At 35.5% G+C, this 21306-nt stretch overlaps 1 protein-coding gene across 1 annotated transcript in view; it reads left to right on the top strand.

Moving 5' to 3' along the window:
• Positions 1–21306, top strand: part of GREB1L (GREB1 like retinoic acid receptor coactivator) — a 257506-nt gene that overhangs the window by 120144 nt on the left and 116056 nt on the right. Inside the window, exons 2-4 of the mRNA XM_029233377.1 lie at positions 5778–5885; positions 18365–18529; positions 18737–18934. Of these exons, the coding sequence (XP_029089210.1) occupies positions 18373–18529; positions 18737–18934 (355 nt within the window). The 5' untranslated portion in view covers positions 5778–5885; positions 18365–18372. The remainder of the gene's footprint in view (positions 1–5777; positions 5886–18364; positions 18530–18736; positions 18935–21306) is intronic.

The raw sequence follows: 21306 nt of genomic DNA, 5'->3' as shown, positions 1-21306 counted from the left end.
AGAGTTGGTTTTTTTAGAATTTGTGGTATTTGGAGCTCTGAAAATGAAAAATATTTGCTAACAAGATGTAAGGATAGTTAGTTGTACCTTTTTAATGGAAGAAAATATTTTTTATTGATAAATATCACCAAAACATAAATAATTCTTTTCTTTTAATTAACAAAAATCTGTTTCTTGTATTTTTAACTATCAGTCATATATTTAATTTTATTCTTTTAAACTGCTCTTAACTGATATTAGGTTTAAATGAAATGCTTTTATATTTGCCTGTGGAGTCTCTAAATTTATAAAGTTGATGAAATAACTTGAAAGTTTTCATCTTATAAAACCAGAATCACTATAGTGGAATCATTTAGGGCAAGTTGTTAATGTGGCATTCAGATGGAATTTATCAGAATCAATTAGAAAAACAAACTCCTGTCATTGAAATGAAAACAGAAAACAATGAACAGGTAGGGGAAAGGGTGCATATATTTTTCATCTTCTTTGTATACTAGTAAGCATATGAACATAATTTTAAAATAGAAAATTCATGCCTAGTGACAAAATGTTCTCCATTTTTAAGGAATAACTTCACTGTTTCCCATATGATAACTTCTGGGACCTATATTTCAATTTAAATAACTGTTGACATTGTTTGGTGTTTATCTTACTGGAGGAAAATTGGGTGAGTGCGTGTGATGACAGTTACTGTTCAAATTTGATAACAAATGTAGAATAAATCAGTTGAGTCATAGTGGTCTGATATCTGTTTTTAAGGTCTTTTTGACCCAGGAGTCTGTGACCTGTGAAATCTCCACTTTTTTGGATTTGTTAAGATATTTTACAATGCAAGGATTTAAATTTACATGAACATCACTGCAGGAAGTTGGCTGATGTAGCCCAAAATGTAAAGGATATCAAGGTATAAATTGGAAAAAGTTGAAGAAGTTCTGACAACAATCAACATGTGTGAGAAGAAAAAGGCTGAAGTTAAGGAAGTTTCTTTCTTCTCCAACTTATTACAACAAAGAGAACCTGAAATTTAACCTGGTATTTTCAATGCTCTGATTACCTCAGCAGCATTCCATTTTGTGAAAGCATTGCCAAGAAAATGTACTCAAATCTTGAGTTACAAACTGTTCTTGCATCTGATTGGAAGGGGCATATGAGTTGTTTATAAGGTATTGCAGATCCAAAGCTGCACAAATGAAGGTTGAGACTTGGGGGAGGGTTCGAGTCAGGGAAGGGAAGCTTCCTAGACATTACAGCTCTGTCCAGAGGCCAAATGGGAGATAAATTACTGCTGGCCACCTCTCTTATTATTGAAATGGTTCAGCCCTGGGCTTTAACTGAAGGCCTTACAGGGTTTTGAAGTGCAAATAGGATGGTGAAGGGTAAACCCTTTTAGGGTTTCATTTTGATGGATTTTTTTCCTGTGTGGATTTCTGGCACTGACTGTGGTCTGGAGGTGGCCCTGAAAAAAGAAAAGTTTTGTTTTGTTTTTGATCAGTCAGACAAAAAGAACTTTCCACAGGGGTGTACTTTTCCTGCATGCAATATTGATCCTATTGTGTTTAAAGTAGATCTTTTAATTGGGTCTTTTTTTGAGTTTCTGCAATGGAACTGTCATTTCAAGGTCACGTCTCTCTCTTGATATTAATGCCAAAGTTTGAGAGTGTTGAACCATGTGGTGCTTTTGGACCAGCAGTTTTGGGGGGATTACCTAAGGTCAATATGTATTAAACAAAGTTGTCTAGTTAAAGATCAAGTCCATATTAGAACAAGTCCTTTATATATTGATAAGCAGTCTGTAATTACTTAATCTTTTCCCCATTGAGGTACCTAATTGTATATATTCATTTAATTATTTTATATGCATTATGTTTTGCCAGTATTAAAATAAAAATCAGAAAATTCTGAGATTGTGAAATATTTGTATTATCTTATTTGTGCAGATACACTGAAGAGTTTGAGGAAATAAAGGAAACATAAAACAATGTTTAAGAAAAAGATATGTTGATTTATCAAGTTGAAAATTTTTCTTTTACCCAACAAATAATCCAAATGCAAGAGATAAGATAAAGTATCTTTTAAATTTTATATTTTTTTTAGTAAAATAGGGATGAGAAGAGTCATTAGTGACTCCAAAGAAAAATAAGTGTAACTTAAAGGTTTTTTGTGCAAAAATTTTAAAGAAAAATTAAAATATTTGTACTAAAGAAATGCCATTGTAAATGCTGACATTTCTTCTTAGAAATAAGGTTGACAGAACTTTTCTTGAGCACTTGACTCTTTATTTTAGATTTAACAAAGATATTTGTATCATTTACCCTGTTTGAAAATGATGATGAATTTAGCTGCAGCAGAGTTCTGTGTTCCTTGATATCTGTTATAAAAACGGGTTGTTAATCCTCATAATTGACATTGATCACAATGTTCTTAATTGCCCTCCAAATCAGTTGTTGTTTTTCTGTTCTTCTAAAATTTCCCTTCACTGTATTTAAATGTTAGAGTTAATTTAAAATTAAATTTAAATGTTAGAGTTTAAATTTGTCTTTAGTTACATGAAGATTTTAAGTAAGATACTTAAAAAAAAGAAAACCAAAACCCAAAAAAACCTAGATGACATCAAGCAGAGTCCCCTGCATCTATAGCACCCATGTCATTAGTTTGTTGCTGGGAGATGTTAATATGACCTTTTCTTTGTTAAAAAAGAGAGCTGTAGTCCTTCCCAGAATCCTCTTGTTAACCGTCTCTTTAACCCAAGTTGGAGGTTGTCTGATGAATGAATGATGAGCTTCTTTTATGAGCTACACATATTGTTGACATTGTGTTATGTATTGCTTTTTAATTTCTAACGTGTTTTTAATTTGCAAAGTATGCATATGCCTTTCACAGCGGCAGAACTGAGCCAGCATTTCTGAGTCTAGATATTGCTTTATGCAAACGAGATGGGTCAGCCTTAAGGATGCTGTATCATAAGCCTTAGATTTACTGAAACACACATGTAAATGAATTTCACTTTGAATATTGTTGAATGAAAGAAGATACTTGAGGAAGGCTTTTTTCCCCAAGACCTTCTCTTGCCCCTTGGCAAGTGAATTGCCCCAATATAAAAGCGTTGAGGGGGGAAAAGTGAGCTGCAGAGTGAAAAGGCAATCCACAAATAATCACTCTTTTCTGCCTTTGATTGTGTCAGATTTTTTTGTGTGTGTGGCAATTGTTTTCTTTTTTGCTTAGAAGAGGTTTATGGTCCAATGTCTGTCAAGTCAGCCCCTGTCTTAAGGTTACAGTTGTATTTCTCTCTGGAGTTCCTAGAGGTGATGTTATCTTTTGTTCACTCAGCAGTGTGGTGGTTCCTGAGAGCATCTGTCACTTTAGGCATTACAAGATGGATGGGTCTCCAGTGAACTGCTGGTTGAAGCAAATGGTGAAAATAAGAAAAGACAAGGGGTTTCAGGGTCTGCAGAGAGGACAGACAACAAGGAAATACTGTTAGAAATCAAGAGTAAGCTGAGCAATAGAGGAAGAGAGAGCAAAGATGGATCATATGTCCTTTTATAAACATCTTGGAAATCAGAGTCTTGGGGTGGCTGCTGTGATCTGAAGGGGACATCTGCATCATGGTAAACAATTCTGTGCTTTGGATTTTCAAAATGTGTCTGGACTTTTTTTTTTTTTTTTAAGTGTGGGAAAAGTGTTGGGAAATTACAAAGATATAGAATGTTTTATGTAAGGATTTTGCTATTTGGAGAACTAGTCTTTTAAAATGTGGTAAAGATCTACAAATTCTTTTATCTGTAATATATTACAGATAAATATTCTTTATGTATTTTTTGTTATGCTTTCCTTCCTCTTTTCTTTTTTTTTCTTTTCTTGTAAGCATTTGAGCATCTGTAGATAATAAAACGTTTGAAAAGTTTCAGCTACATAACTAACATCCTTACTGTTTACTGAAGTTTCTTTGATATTTTTGCAGTGGAATTCTGAAAATTCTATGCTTATGCCTTAGGGAGGCTGGGGGGCAGACATTAAGTAATTTTAAGTAACCTTCCACTTAATTTAATAGGCTCTTTGATGAGAGAAATACAATCGTTATCGATCTGTGAGAGCAAGGCGGAGATTTTGTATTATATTTAGAAATTCATTTTGTTGGTGAACGTCAAAATTTGTGAATCCCAGCTGATACAAAGTCCCTTCTGTGGTAGAGAAGGAACAGGAAGGAGGTTGGCCGGGGAGTAAGACAGGGGAAGGTGGTGTGTGTATGCGGTTGAAAAAAATGATTTTGTCAACTTTTTGGCATTCGTCTATGAAAAAGACCATAGGTTGAAAGGCAAAGAAATTAAGATGATTAGAAGCTCTAAGCTATACAAATGGTGGAGTATCTTCCTTCTCTATGGGTGTAAATAATAGATGAAAGAGTAAGAGTGACAACAAAGGATCAGGTCGTTTAAGAGAATGTGTGCAGCCTGAGTAGGGGTCTGTGGCCCGGGGCCAAAGGTCTTAGCTTTGAGTGTAATTAGAAGAAAATACAAAAATGTCATTACTAGCAGGTGAAGTGTGCAGCACGTGGCCAAAAATTAGCAATTTTAGACTCTGAAGCAATTGGAATTGGATTACTGACCTTTTTTTAAAATCATTAAGGTCCTTGTGGAGTCATATAGTTTCATTGGCAGTAATGCAGTTTGACCTTGCTGACCATATGGGGTAATCTTGGGTTCGGATGGAGGGAGCAAGACTCCTGACTTACAGAAAGATGTCTATTTGTGGGTGGGTGGGTGCAAAATACATGAGATTGAAAATCTGCGACTTGAATTTTTAATTGTTCTTTTGCCTGAAGACGTTCTTCTGACAGTAAGAGAGGTAAGATATTTTTATTTCAAAATCTAAAATGGTTCTTTCCTCTCTTTCAAGTTGGCATAAAAGGAGAATAAAATGAAAGCTTTTTTTAAGAAATATACATTAATATTACTTTAAATGTTTTAGTGCCATAAATATGCATTTTGAAATTAGAACATTCTTAAGAAAATCCTCTTTTCTTTTTAGACACAGTAACAAAATAGAAACACTTCTAAGTTATGTAAAAAACAATGACAAATAGTTCTTATTTCACTTGATGCCTTATGACTGTATTTTCTATTTTTTCCATGCAATAGTTTATATTGACTATAATCTAGCAGAGAGAATAATATGCACACTGTAATTTTCAACCAGTTATATGTAATTATAATTATTTAATTTCTTCTAAGAATACACTACTCAAAAGGGTAGGAAACTGTAGCTCTTTTTATTCTTGCAGGCTTTCTTCCTTGGAAATTATTAAAGCATTCATTTCAAAAAGTAGAAAAATAATTTTAATCAATATAGTTATGTTTTAAATTTTTGATACTTCTTTGGGAAGGTAAATTTTGGTCAAGCACCAGAGATTATAAAACTCAAACTCCTTAGGGTAAGGAAATTACCTTTCACTAATTTCATTTCTGAAAATAAAAATAGTCTCTGGGCTTTAAGCATTATGGTAACACCTGTCCAAAATGCAGACTTAACAGATTTATTCAACTTACATTTAGTAGGGGGAACTCTTCAGAAAAGAAATTCTTTTTGAGTATACAAAGAAGGAGGAATATCTATATTTGCCATTTATGACATATGGAGTTGTGTAAGAGTTTGATAATCCATTTCTAATTGGAATTTTTGTAGAATTGTAAATATTTAAATTACCGTATTATGGAATATAATGCATTTGGAAATTAACTCATGTCTTTACATATATATTATTTTTTATGTTTTTGCAGGTACAAAAAAGCTTTAAACAAGTAAAATCTAGGCAACAGGCTCCCTGAAGTGTTGACAGCCCAACTTAATCATGAACGTGATTCAAAAATGTTAATAAATAAACCAAGGTATTGTACAATTATAATATGCCCCCTTCCAAATTTTTTAAGATCAAATTTTTTTGGAATATATTTAGAATTTAGATAAAGCTACTGTCTTTGATACTTAAACTGATGAAGCAGATATTTCTAAGAGCTCCTCTCCTTCTGTTTCCTCTCCTCCCTGCTTTCCTCTCCCCTCCCCCATCCTCTCCACCAAAAAACAAAAACAAAAAAAACACCCAAAACAAAACACTTTCTCAGCTCTAAGGTTTTTTTTCTTACAACAGCCTCTGTGTTATATTTCCTGTATACCTAAATTAAGACAATAAGAGTTCAGTTCTCGATTCTTCTTTGTTGATTGTGGTTTTATCTTTCAAGTTGTCTAACAAGAGAAACATCTAGATTATTGGCCTCTGCAGAAAAACCCAAACCATATCTAGTGACCACATATATTTAAACTTTTTATCATATAATAGTATCCTGAGATGTATGTTTTAAAAGTTTTATAAAAGTTTTCTTTTTCTATTTTTGGAAGCCTTTTAATTTAGAAAAGAAAAAAAGGTGATACTGTCCTTTTTTCCCTCCTATGTCAAAGAAAATCAAAAGTGTGCTTAGAATTGAGAATTTAGGGATACTGTTTAGGTAACTCTTGTCTGTTCAGGGCATAACCCAAGACTGGCTCCCTCCTTTTGGAAGTTAAAACGTGCTTCAATAGCCTGGCATTTCCAAAAGAGGCCAAAGATCTTTTCCTCTTTTATGACCCATCGTATCCTTTTGAGGCCAAAAAGAACAAGAGGGTCATTGCCACTTTAGCCGGGTCCCTGTTTGTTCCTTCATGGTGACCACGCAGATCCTGAAACCTAGTATTGGCTTAACATTTGGGCCTGGAACATCTGGAAAATGGTCTGAGAAGGAGCAGAGGAGACAGAGAGAGGGAGAACTGTTGCGTTTTGTTACACCAGGTGCTAGGAGGAAGCAACATTGCCTTTTTGATATGGGAGGCAAATTCTGCCGGCCCTGGAGTTAGGCTTCAACAATTGAAGAGGTCAAAGGACAGCTGAGTGGGGTCAGTGAGACACCATGGGGTGTATTTTGTTACTGAGTAAAAGGAGCAGCCTCCTAAAACCTTAAAGGATTCTCTTGAAAATCTGTGTTGTGAAAAGGTTTTATGAGTCTCATGGCAAAAACTCCTGATTTATCTAAGGAATGCTTGCTTTTGTCTAATGGAAGGATAATCCTTACCAAATGTTGGCAACTACTATAAGAGTCAATATAGGTCTGAAAGAACAGTTAGGGTTTGAAGTGTACTTTGCTTTCCAAAATGTTTATCATTTTAATGTTTGTCTCTCAGTGAAGAATTTTACACTGTTGAAATACCACTTTTTTCTTTCCTTGGAGCAGAAAGTGGCCTGTCTTGGGGTGGGGAGGGGAGGTGGGTAAGGAATGAGCTTACATTAATTTTAAAATTATTCTAACAAGCTGTTGACTGACCCCAAAGCAGGATATTATAAACCTTTAAAAACTCCAAAACTTAACTCTAAAAAGTTCTTTGACTTTATTTTAACATACAAAGGGAATACATGGCACTTCATGTGCCATTTATTTTTGGATTACAGAAGTTTTGTTTTTTTAATTTAGTTGTATTTCATAGAAATGGGTATCAGTTGATGAATAACTTTAAAATTTGGGTTTCTCCCTGACTGTGTTTCTTGTGCATTTTGTAGTAGTTAGAAGAAAAACAATGTCAGAGTCAAGAATAGAGAATAAGAAAAACAAATAGAATAAATAATTTTCTCTTTGAAAGGAAATGGAGAAAGTGTAGCAATCTGCATGTGGTTAAGAACTCTTTGCCATGCAGCCCATGACTTCAAGATACCACTTACATGATTGTGGAGACTTTCGAAGGGTGTTGCCACCTGGCAGATAGGTAGTAAAAGGTAGAGGAATTTGGCAGTACTTTGATGGCCCAGTTTATATACTATATACATGTACCTAGACATAGAATGTGTGTATTACAATATGTATAGTAAAGAGGAAAAGATAAAATGATGAGTAGTATAAAATAGGCTTTGTTAAGCATTTTCTTGCTAATGTATAACTTTACAATAAGTTTGAATTACTTGTGTGTGTGATTTTTAAAATCCTTTTAAATAATTATTCATTTTAAAGCCACATGTACATACATGTAAGGCTTAATGGTGCAGTGTGCTCTGTGTCTATTTTTTCAAGGTTAAAGTGCCTTTCAACAACTAATTTAGAAACCTAAGTGTAGTGACTGATAATTGCCTAAAGAAAACCCACAGCTGTTTAAGTAGCACTGAAATTGTGGCAAAACTGACAAATACAATTAGCAATGTTAATAAGATAAGAAGATGGAAAGTCAGGAGCAGATGACCAAGTGGAAAGCTGAAGGCAGCAGGAGTAACACATCCCTATAAGACCAGAATGTTCACAGTTGCTTTGAATTTCCAGTGCTTTTCCTTTTAAGCTAAGCACCTCTTTTACTATCTGAATTACCAGCTGAATAGGTGTTTGCAGGTTAAATAATTCAGATACGTGTGTTCAGTCCCTAACTCACATCTGATTTTGAAAGAAGACAGCAGTAGCAGCTAAGAAAATCAGTCAGATTTTGCTGATTCCAAGGCACAGTTTTATTCGTGGTGCTTTTTAAAAGTCAATTTTAAATGTATTTCTATTTGACTGTAATTACTGAGAGTGGGAATTTCTTTACGCCTCTTTGCACCCTTATAATTCTTATTAGTCAACTACATATATTACAAAGGAAACCAAAGCCCTGTTTTGTTTTATTATTACGAAAACAAAACAAAAAACCTGCAGAAGTCTTTAATGTGTTCTTACTAATTATATTTATCTGGTTAATGTTCATAGCCTGATTTCCAAACAATTTCTTAGGAAAATTAAGTGGGGATAGGTAAATAAGAAAAATTAGGTGAATGTTACATGCAAAATATTTAATCATCTGTGTTCTTCCCTTTATACTTGTTAAAGCATCCTATGAAATTTGGAAAATAATTGTAGTATCTTTTGAAATTCTACTCTGCATTTGGGAAATTGGTTTTTGCCTCTGGTGCTTTATGCAGATTTTAATGATTGTTGTGATAAATCCCCAGAAGTTTGTTCTCTTGGAAACCATAGAGACTCCTAACTCTCTGAGTGTGGCAGCCTTGATGGATGTGGTAAGCCACACTTTGGAAGCATTTCTGGTTATTTAATGTTTTCTGTTCTGGATTATTGACTCTTCTCCCTGTTGAAAAATTGGTCTCTGGTGACATGGTAGAGGTCACACGTTGCCTATTATTGTTTTGCTTCTTTGATCTAACACAGCGATTGCCTCTGGTAATTATACTAGTTCCAGAGAGTCTTGATGAGATGTGTTTATTTTACAGAAGAATTTCTGGTATTTCAAGGAAGAAAGTAAAATTTCCAGTAGTAACACGTAACTCCTTGTCACAAAGGATAAATAGCATTGTCCTTTATCTTTTAATTTTGACAGTTTTTACATAAGCATTATGAAATTAGTTCATATATGACAGTAATTATTTCTATGGCAATTTAAGACGTATTGCATATCTGTAAGTATATTGGTAAAAACAGTTAATTTTAGAATAAAGTTACTAGGGCTAGGTTTTTATTTCAGTACTTAAAATACTTTTGGCTTCAGAAACTGTCAAAAGAAAGTCACCTAGATTTAAATGTACAGAACTATTAAAAAAGGTTGGAAACTTTGTGTTTTAATCTGTTTGCATTTTCTAAAGATTTTCAGCAAGTAGGATGAATAAAAATGAAATAGAACACTTTTGTTTTGAATGCATCATTAATTTTGTGCTTTTTTTGGAATGTGCTTGGGAAGAGATAGTATCTCTTCAAACCTGTTTAATGTATAATTGGATAAGACACAAAAAAGCTCAATGTATTCTTTTTTTTAAACTCAACTCCAGCTGTAAACACAATATTTTCCCCCAGGTGATTGCAATTTAATGGGGGAGTCAAATACTAGACCCAACTAATTTTAATTAAGAGCAACAAATATCAATTTAAAAGAATAAATAAAATGCAAAAAGCACAAAAGAGAGAACTGTGAATAAACGCTTGTTTTTAATTTTGAATTATAGACTCTTTGAGAACTTGAAAGAGCCATGTTTGATTTCTTGCTCTAGCAGTTACACATTATCACTCTCATCAGTGAATATTTTTGACACAGAAAGGACATGTAAGCAGTAATGCCTGTAACAAGCAACTTGTTTGAAGTCAAAGAATCTGATAGCTACAAGGGACAATAATGATTTGTATGTATGATTGTAAAATTTCTTAATAAGTGAATTGTATATACCACCAAATACCAGCTTTTGGAATTTTTACATTGCTGGTCATTCGTTCCCGGAACAGTGCCCCCAAATCTACTGCTGTGCCCAACACATACAAGGAGGTGCCTCAACTTTTCTTAGTATCCTCGATGTAGCACAAGCTTAAAAAAAACCCCACGTATTACTTCTAACATTTTCTGCACATTTATTTTGTACCAGGCACTATTCTAAAAATATTATATGTGTATAACTTCTCATGTATTCTCACAAAAACCTATGATGTTGATTGTACCACCCCATTTTACAGATGAGAGATTAAGTAACTTGCCCAATATCATGCAGGGTAGTAGGTGCAGGATTTGACTTAAGGTCGTGTGACTCCAGAGCCTGTGTGCTTAACCACTTCAGTAGTGGGATTTCTATAAATGCTGCCTGCCTGGGTGGATGATCGTTAAACTTTGGAAAGTGGGTGACAACATCTATAGCGAAAAAGATAACAAACCACTGACAAGTTATACGAAGTTGTCTGTTTAGTACTATGCCTGGCACAGTCAATAAATTGTGCCTTAAAAAAAAAATCAAACCGAAGACAACTACACACACATACACACACACACAAACAGAATGTATCATTTTCACTCTCACCTTTTTTTCTATTTCAAATAGCTTGGTTTAGTGGGGGAAAATAAAAACATGGGCTTTTGAGTCTAAATTCGAATTCTAGTTCCATCACCTACAAACTAGATAACCTTGTCTCCTTGCAGAAACTGGATCAGTTGCTCTGTCTACCTGTCCCTCTTTCTGAATCTGCTTGTTTCCACTTGGTTTCATTTAACTTGGTCCTCCATCCTATAAATGGAAGTTAGCTCTAGAGTTTGACTACATTCCTTACACCCTTTGGCAGGAATACGTCCTAGGTAGTGTGCGTGCTTCATATTGTCTCCCATGGGGAGGCACACGGTGTCTCATTGCCTCACTTTTAGTGACGCTAAACTTGATCAGGAGGTGACAGACCCCTCCGCATCAACCTTTTATCTAATGGTTTCACCTATTCTCATTGCCTAAATGAATTTTGCATTAAGGGCTGCGAAGTGATCATTTTAAAATTCTGTCATTCTTTCTACATTTATTAATTGGAATTCTTCATCAAAAAAATAAAAACTCTCAAGAACCGGGGCTGTTTGGATTCTTCAGAGTATAGGAAGAGCAGGATAAATGTTTCACTCTTTCCTTTTCCTTTTAGTAGCATGAAATCAGGTGCTTTGTTTGGTTTTTTTTTCCCAAGAGGAGTTCTCTTTTCTACTTGAGAGGCAAAATTAATTTGCACATTTTTATATTTTAAATGTGCTTCAGTCCATTGCATTTATTCTCTTTTATGTTCAATTTCTCTCATCTTTGGCCCGTGGGAACCCTTCATGTTGATTCCTATGTCTTTTGACATGACCAATTAGTCTCTGATAGCTCCTTTGCTTTCTGGCACAAGATGTTCAAGGATCATAGTGTGTACAGTTGTCCCACAGTATCCACTGGGGGGGTTGGTTCCATGACCTGCCGCAGATACCAAAATCCGCAGATGCTCAACTCCCATAGTCAGTCCTTGGTAACCACGGATTCAACCAACCACATAATGTGTAGTTCCAAATGTGGTATTTCCTGCCCCAGACCTGGAATTGGAGCCTTCAGGGAGACTTGATTCTTTTCAGTGAGCATGCTAGTAGGAAACCACAGAGTACTAGGAAGTGCTTATTGTTTATTGAATTGTCATTGCTTCTGGGACTTTTCAGTAGACAAAGCTTGGAACTACAAATTTGAAACCTTCTAAAAACTATATATTCCCATCTACCTGCTCCATAACCTAATTTGCTATTAAAACCAGGCAACCCTAGTGTCTTAGATTCAGTTCTTTTTCTTTTACACCCTACAGCCCTCCCTCGGTATCGACAGGGCATTTGTTCCAGAATCCACCAAATCCACCAAAATCCACGGATGCTCAAGTCCCTTACTTAAAATGGCTAGAATAGTTGGTCCTCCGCATCTGCCGGCTTCTGCATCCTCGGATTTAACCAACTGAGGACTGATTTCATGGTTAGGTGCAGAAAACCACTGCTACCAAAGGCCAACTGTACATGATTTAAAAAAAAAAAAAATCAGAGTTCATCTTGTTCTTACTAGTCACTAACTGTGATGAAACCTTTTAAAAACTACTTTTAAAAAAATTAATGCTTACCTTCTCCAGAGAGTTGGTATTAAAAGTCAACCTTTATTAATAGCCCAAGTGCAGTACCTTGAAAATATTTTTACTTGGTCAAAAGAACTTGTTGAGGGAGGTGGTTGGGTCAGTACAAGTGTATCATAACTGGCAAAAAATGCTTTGGAGTCTTATGCTAGAAGGTAGTAGTAGAAATGCCAACTCTTAATGGGAGTTTCTTGGTCTAAACACTGGAATGAATTTTATTTCCCCTGGAAGCCTAAAGTACCAGGAAGAGGGTGGGGGTGTGCACATTGCAAATTCCATTGTTCTTACTGTCTTTTTGAGTAATAAGTCTATTTTTAAAACTACTTGTTCAGGGATAGTCATAGAGTTGGGATTAACTCAGTTGCTATATGATATTTTCCTTTTCATTTATTGTTATAATATTGTTCACTACTTTAAAAATTGGAAGATACCAATAAGGAAATAGAAAGATCAGTTAAAAACAACTCCACCCCAATAGATAAATATTAACAGTTTATTTTATGTACTTCTAGACGTTTTTCTGCTTGCATTGATATTATCTTTACAAGAAGAAATGTATTTATGAAATTTCTAGTAAATTCATATCATATTATCAATATTGTAGTCTTTTTCTTGTGACTTCTACCTACCTAAATTGTGTCCTACCATGGATGAATGAGGGAAATTGAAATTAAATTGTGTTAACTTTAAACAGTAATAGATTGGGCAATATCTGAAATCTACTACTTCTTTTTACACGGATGCGAGAAGAAAGACAAGGAAGATACAGTCTCAAATTCATTTCTTTTTATCATTCTTTAGGAAACTTTCTCTTGTCTTCACTAGAAAAATTAAATTTCTTTTAGAAAGGGGAAAGATTGGAGGAAGATAGGAAGAGTTATGTAAACATGCCTAATACTTTAGAGAGTTGATAAGAATGTTTTTGATTTCTAGCTTTGCCACATAATGAATTAATGAAACATGACTGCATCTTCTAAAGTTGAAAACAATGGGGAAAAACGGGTATCAGCAAGAGAATTCCCAAAGTCAGGGGACATGATGCCAAATGATCTGATGCTTTGGAGTCTAGGGGCAGGCCTGTGCTTCCTCTCCTGTATGTGTGCACAGCCAGCCCTCTGTATCCAAGGGTTCTGCATCCACAGATTCAATCAACCTGCCTATTCGGAGGGCCGAGTGTACTATCCTTTTAATATATGGGACTCGAGCATCTGCCGATTTTGGTACCCACCAGGGTCCTATAACCAAATCCCTGAAGATATCGAGGGGCGATTTAGTTATTCTTTGTGAAGTAATTTACTCTTTGTTCATTTTTACCTCTCATCTAACATTTAAAGTGAGGTTTGGGTTTTTTTAATTGAAGGGAGAGGTGGTGTTTTTATTTTGTTTCAATTTTTTAAATAGTTACTTGGTTTTGTGTCTATTCATCCCATATCCTACGTTCAAACTCCCTTTTCAGCCTTGTCTTGCAGCCATGATATATGTAGACAAGGACAAATCAGCAAACAAAAATCTTCTTCCTTGATTTTAATTAATTAATTTATTTATTTTGGCTTGGCTTGGCTTGGCTTGCCAATTTAGGAGTACTTTATGGAGTATCCATTTCCCAGTTGGGTCATTATTGTAGGTGAATGGCATACATGATTAGATAGCCTTAGACAGCTGTTGCTGTAGACAAACTGATTAGAGTCCACTCCTGTCTCTTGGCCTTTTCTCATAGTATGACCTTGGGCAAGTTCCTTAACTTCTCTAGGCCTCGGTTCTCCTAAAAATGGGGGCAGTAACAGTATTTTCCTGGCAGTTAGTAAGTTCTCCATGTTACTATTATTATAATGGTTCAACAAAGAATGTTTCCTTTCACATTTCTTGACGATAACAATGATGACAATTACTGCTACTACCATCACCACTATGACCATCACTAGTAAGAATAATAATGACAGCAGCAGCTATATCATCTGCCTGCTAGGTGCCTATCACTGTGATATGTGCTTCACATATAACTGAACATTTGAGAAATCAGAATATACATATGTATATATTCTGAAATCTGATCTGACGCTTTAAAAAAGCCTTTGGAGAGTTAGGTTAAAGGAAAATTTTCTCCTTGTTTCCTGTGTACTTAATAACTACTATAAAAGTAGTTACTGCATTAATAATACAGTAATTATTAACCATGAAACCACTGACAAAAAGGGAATAAAAACATTACTGATCAAGTTGTAGCTTCTTGCAGTGTGTATTGCTTCTCCTTTCCATTTTCAGCAGAAAAAGAGTTGAGGAGAGGTGATGGAGGCATTAGCAGGCACCTGTTTCCAAAGCTACTCTTTTCCTTACGGCTCCAGTCCCTATTCCTAAAGCCACCAGTGATAGAAGCTGCCTGCTCTACTCCGCCCTTCTTTTGTCTATCTTTCTGTAGAGAAGAGAAAAGGCTAGAGCAGAGAGGCACCAAACCACACTGTCATGGTGGTTTGTACTTGATTCCACTTGTATGTTGAGCAATTAATTAGTGGTGCAGAAAGAGCTCATATTGGGTACCATCCCTTTCTTAGAGATTTCCTCAATACCCCAAGAGTGCCTATTTGCATCTCAGAGGTCTGTAGTACTATAACAAAACATTTAATATAGTTTTCCCTGTGTAATTTCACAGTAATAAAAGAAAACATGGAAAAGCAATACAGTGCAGTCTCACAAACTTAATGTCAGCCAGAGACATAGAATATCTGCATATGTACAGAATTCACAAGTCTGTTCTTTTTGTATTTCATTTAACAACTGATTCTAAAAAGTATTTCTCCATTTTCTGACCTGAAGTTAGATTTATTCACGCGGACTCTTAGTAAGATGCTATGTCATTGCAGGCCCTGGGGGCTGTTTGAGATTCAGAGGAAAGGAAGGCTGGTAATCTAGATGGATAAGGCCAATGATTTCAGTGACCCTAAATATTACAGCATATGATATTAAGAATACACTGCACTAAAAAAGCTTTTTCCTTTGAACTCTGCCCATCTTTGGGTAGCATTGAACTGTCAGTGAAGAACTCCATACTCAGCACCAAAAAAGTTTGGGGTCAGTTCTGTCATTCTTCACCTTATCATTATCATTTTTAAAACTGCCTAGTTATGTTTTCATCTAGAATAGTCAGCCCCTTCTTTTTACTCTCCCAAGGCTGTTCCATGGGTACTTCCCATTGGCTTCATCTGAGTATTGCTCAGGATTATGCTCTTGTAGGATTATGTGTATGTTTTCTGGTGGTGAAACTGGATCACCCATGTTTATGTTACTTTAATATTTTAATCAGCACAATATTCATTTGATATAGCTGTCACATTACTCCTTAAACTATGCTTAAATTGAAGGGATTGAGATCAAGCAATCTTCCATGTATAATTGGGCACTTCTTTATTCAACTAAAAAGATCTCTTGGAGAATGTAGGTTTTCAATGATGAAAGGAAGATAATTTGTTGAGCAGGTAATAGATGAAGAAGAGGCAAGATTTCTAGGCATTTGGTGCTCTGGAGAAAGGCTAAAGGTCCACCTTTGAAGTTATTCCATTGTTCTCCACGAATAAAAAATCCCATGGTTGACAGTGCTAGTTCCTGGTATTTTGCTCCCTTCAACAAGGAAGAAAGGTAAAATGGCTATTCAATTTTGACTTAGATGCATAAACTAGAGACACAGCATATTTCTCTTCCAACCCGCACCCTGTTTTGATTATGCGTGGTTCTGTTGAAAAATAAATTGCTTTAGAAAAATTAAATGTTTATAGTTGTACTGGTGGGGTTTTAGAAGCTTGGGCAAAAACTTGGTATTTCAGGAAAATTTCATTTGACGGGCTTTGTTGATTTTCTGCCACTTACAACTTTGAATTGGGTATTATATGTATACTTTTGTGTATGTACTTATTGTAAGAAAGAACCTAGTAATTTATTTTTTCCAGTTTTACTGGTATGTAACTTATATAACGTGTATTAGTTTTAGGCGTACAACATAACTATTTGATATGTGTATATATTACAAAATTATTACTACAATTAGTTTAGTTAACATCCATCACCTCACATAGTTACAAAATGTTTTTTTCTTGTGAAGAGGAACTAGTAATTTAAATCCATGGCATTTGGTTTCTTATTACCTACTTTGAGAAAGGTTGTCAAAATATGATTACAGCTTTTCCTCCAAATCATAGGAATCTCCAACAAAACTTTGATAAACTGAGACCCTCTGATGGGAATCGCTGTATACTATTCACTGCTACCAGAAATCATGTTAAGAAGCCTCCTTTGCTATATATAGAAGCAGTTCAGGGCCACCAAAATCTCCTATGGAGCTCCTTTGTGTGATCTAGGAAATCTGAGAGGAGGGTTGAGATGTGGTATGCATCAGCCCTTCTCTGCTCATGGGTCATCACCACTGGATCTTGGCTCCCTTTACCTGCTGAGCCTGATACATGCTCAGGGTCCTCTCAAATAGTCCTCCAGGGAGTCAGTCAGAGTTGGAGATACAGATGAAATTTAATATCTACCCCTCTCCTTGATGGGGAAAGTGGAGCTAAGATATTCTCAAAATTGTGTTTCTTGAAATGGGATTTACCCAAGTTGAGCCCATCCTCTAGGAGTGCAAGATTTGTCATCTAGATATTGAGTCCTGGTTCTGACCTTTACCAGTGGGGTGATAGTGGGCAAGTCACTTGGCTTCTCCAAGCCTCAGTTTTTTCGTTTATGAAGTGGGAAGAGGTCATACCTACTTCAGAATACTGAGGATTAAATAAATTAATTTTGGGGAAGTGCTTGGTATACTGTCTAGCCCAACAGTTCTCAGACTTTTCATCTCATAACCCCTTTATACTCCTAAAAATGATTGAGTTTTGTTTATGTATATTATATTTATTAGAATTAAGAAAATTTCAAAGTATTTATTAATTTAAAAAATTAACAATAAGCCCATTATATAGCAACATAAATAACATGAAAAATAACTGTATTTCCCAAAAAAAAGTTAGTGAAAAGAGTAGTCTGTCTGCTTCTGCATTCAATCTGTTGCAATATCACACATCATATAGCCTCTGGAAAATTCCACTGTGAACGTATGAAAGAATGAGAATGAAAAAGGCAAATGATATCCTAATAATAGTTTGAAAAGAGTTTTGACCTCATGGAACCCAGAAAGCGTCTTGGGGACCTCAGACCAATCGTTAGCATAGCCAACATTTAGCACCCAATAAGTTTAGTTATTATTGATATATATGGAAGTTTTTGTAACTAGTGATGAGAAGTAAAGGCGATTGCTTCAAAACTTCTTGTTCTGTACTTTACTAAAGGGTCCCAAATAAGACTGTGATTCAAACTAAGCAAAAGAAATAACATTGTTTTTTAAATAAATACTAATAATACATGAACAAGTTCTTTGAATTTTAAAAGGCTCAAATCTTGCTTTCAGGAATTTGTCAAATGTATTATCATAAAGCTTTTATTTTTTTTTCCAGAGAAGACTCTTTTTCCCTCCTAGGGTAATAAGATCTTAGTAGAGAGAGAAGTAATTTGATATTTACTCTGAAACCACTGATAGTGTTCCTATGGGGTTTTGGCAGCCCACCAGTTTAAGAAGGTGTGGCCCCATTGTCACCATGCTGGGCTTCACGACTGACAGGTCAATCTTGATTTACTAGTTGGAGAACCTTCACTTAAAGCACTTATTATGGTTTGATCCTCAGATACAAGATCCCTTAAAGGGGCTTTTTGAAAGCCCCTTTGGATTCTAAAGATAAGAAGCAAAAGTGATGTAACAGATAAATTGATAAGTTGTCTCAAGAAATATAGGTAAAGTTAATATAGTTCCAATCTTAGGATATATGGGTATAGTTTATATCAGCTATCTGTGTACTTTGCAGACATATGGCCCTCTAATTGTATCAATTTTCTCCTTTCTCTTTTTCCTTGGGAGGTAGTGTAGACCATGGGGAATTCATATGCTGGGCAACTGAAATCTGCTCGATTTGAAGAAGCTCTCCACAACTCCATAGAAGCCTCTCTCAGATGTAGTAGTGTGGTACCACGACCAATTTTTTCCCAGCTTTACTTGGACCCTGACCAGCATCCTTTCTCATCTGCAGGTAAGTTTCTCAATCCCACACATTTCTAGACTCCTTTTAATAGAAGTGGGATCTCCAAATCTGGGGGTATCTGAAATAAATGGGTTAAATGTTAGTCAATGCCAGTCTCCCTGTCCTCAGATATTTTTCAGAACTATGAATTTTTCTTTTGGTTATTTTCCCACAAGCATTTTTATTAAGTTAGCTATGATTTATTTGCTTACCCAGATGTAAAACCCAAGGTGGAGGATCTGGATAAAGATTTGGTACACCGCTACACTCAAAATGGAAGCCTGGATTTTTCTAACAATCTAACAGTAAATGAAATGGAAGATGACGAAGATGATGAAGAAATGTCTGATTCAAATAGCCCACCAATTCCCTATTCACAAAAACCTGCCCCCGAAGGGTCTTGCACTACAGATGGTGGGTTGCCTTTTTTTTTTTTTTTCCAATTCCTCTAATATTGTCTGGCTAGTTTCCAATCATTGCATGGGGTGCTCAAGGCTGGAAACCAGTAATTACAGAAAGGAATGAGGAATGATTATGCTTTCACTCACATTATTGCCTGTGATTTCATAGCAGGTGTCTATTAAGAAAGACAAGCATTATCACCCCATCTTGTAGATGAAGAGACTGAGATTCACAGCAATTGAATGACTTCTCTGAGATGGTATGTGGCAGAGGCAAGCCTAGACCTAGCTCAGGACTTTTTCAATGCTCCAGGTGCTTCCTGCAAGAATGTGACTCTTTCAGAAACTTTATTTTAGTGATCTCTCTTTCTACGTCTTTCTGTTCCACTCTCAAAACAATTATAGAGATATCAGGTGTTTTAATATTTACCTTTTCCATATATTTTGAAAATTCATCCAGTATACTGTTATCTCTAGAAGATTAAAATGAACATACTTTGATAATCCCACTTTATTTATCTTCAACTTCCTCTTCTACCAAGGCTTTAACCACACTTTTAAAAAGAAAATCCTACATAAAATGTTTTCAGTATTTCATGGTTTTGGTGATGTAACAACTTAAATTGTACTCACTTACCTCCATTTAGTGGCATACGATGCTGTTTTCTGGCCATCCCAGCCTGATTTCTAATTAGTTCATAATTTGATAGTTTATAGTTTGCCCATAGCTCTTCCAGCTTGGCTCATTCTAAGGTAGTTCTAAGAGTCCTCTCTCTCAAAGGCAGAACAGCCCTGAATTTTTCCTTATGAAAATGACAGTGAAATAGAGCAATACAGTGCCTGGATTTGTTTCAGCATACCACCTCCTCTTCATGGGAAATCCTCTATTTACCTAAGACTCCTAAGACTTAAAGGAAGGTAAAGCTATTTTTAGAGGCAATTTAGATAAGCAGATACTTAACACCCCATGGGCTTCTGGGGGTGCCATTCAGATGTAAAATCTGGTTGCTAATTTCTTATGTAAATTATTGGTAGGTTCCTACCCTGCTGGGAGGCAGTTGATCGTCTAAAGGGGTAAAGGGCCGCCAGATTTTAGGCCTCCAAATACTGCTTTGATTAGTTTGTGTTTACAGCTGTTTCAGTAAACTTTCCCCTCCCCCATTTAGATTACTCTGTAACCTTCAAGCTGGAGATAATTGGAGAATGCAAAATCTGGTTCTGTGAAGTGAAAACCTTGGCTATTAAGGAAATGCAGATGAGGTTTACAAAGAAGGGCTCTGTACTATGGCTCCCCTTTAAAATTAAAATCGCTTGCTGCAAGAGTCTTGCTTTTAAGGCAGCATGTCAGTATTACTCCCAGAAAATGCGTTTGAGAGTAGGGGCAAGTTTGTCAAATAAATTATTTGTGTGCCCCATAACGTACTTTTCTTTCCTTGACTACAGTAAATAGGCTTACACCCCCCCACACACTTAGGGTACTTTTCCCCAGGTCCTCCAGTAGCCTCTAAAAGAAAGATCCTATCTTTCTTTCAGGATTAGTTCAGATATAATTTAAAATTACCCTAGAGGGGAGTAATAAGGTTACTTCTTATTTTATCTTAGGTTTTAACTGAGATTTAATATTTATTATATTAATTTTCTGACATATTTCTAATAGTGGGGAAATTGAACTACCTGCTACACCAGATATTTGGGTCCTATAGGTCTTGAAATATAATCACATTTCATAGATTCTTTAGCTACTTCTTTAGAGACACACAGAGCTTATTTTCAATCTTTTTAAAAAACTAAATTAAATATTGCTCTTTGCATAATATATTTTTTTCTTAACTGGGGATCCCTGATGATATATTTTGTATATAATTAGCTGATCTGAATCACAAGAATGAAGGTTTGGAGGAAACAGTCCAGACCCTTGTGAGCATATTCTCAAACTAACTACAAAGTGAACTCAGGAAATTTTCCTTGACTTTGCAACCATTTCTGGCCTTGGATTGATTTCTTCGTGACCCTGTTCCTGGACTCAGCCTTGCCTTTTCTTTCTCATCTATCCTCTTTCCTCTTAATTAAATCACCTGTGTGGCTTGTGCTGGTGATTAACTGGAAGGCAAGAAGGTAAAACAGGACATTTTAAAAATGGACTTTAAAAAAAATTTAAGTGTAGTTGATTTATAATGATGTGTTAATTTCTGCTGTACAGCAAAGTGATTCAGTTATACATATATATATATACACACACACACATATATATTCTTTTCCATTATGGTTTATCACAAGATACTGAGTACAGTTCCCTGTGCTATACAGTAGGACCTTGTTGTTTATCCATTCTACGTATAATTTGCATCTGCTAACCCCATACTCCCAATCCATCCCTCCCCATTC

This window comes from Monodon monoceros, unplaced genomic scaffold, assembly GCF_005190385.1.
Source record: "Monodon monoceros isolate NGI ecotype Baffin Bay Population unplaced genomic scaffold, NGI_Narwhal_1 Super_Scaffold_1, whole genome shotgun sequence".
In the NCBI taxonomy this organism is placed as follows: Eukaryota; Metazoa; Chordata; class Mammalia; order Artiodactyla; family Monodontidae; genus Monodon; species Monodon monoceros.
The sequence above is the reverse complement of the archived record's forward strand: the minus strand, read 5'-3'. Positions and strand labels throughout refer to the sequence as shown.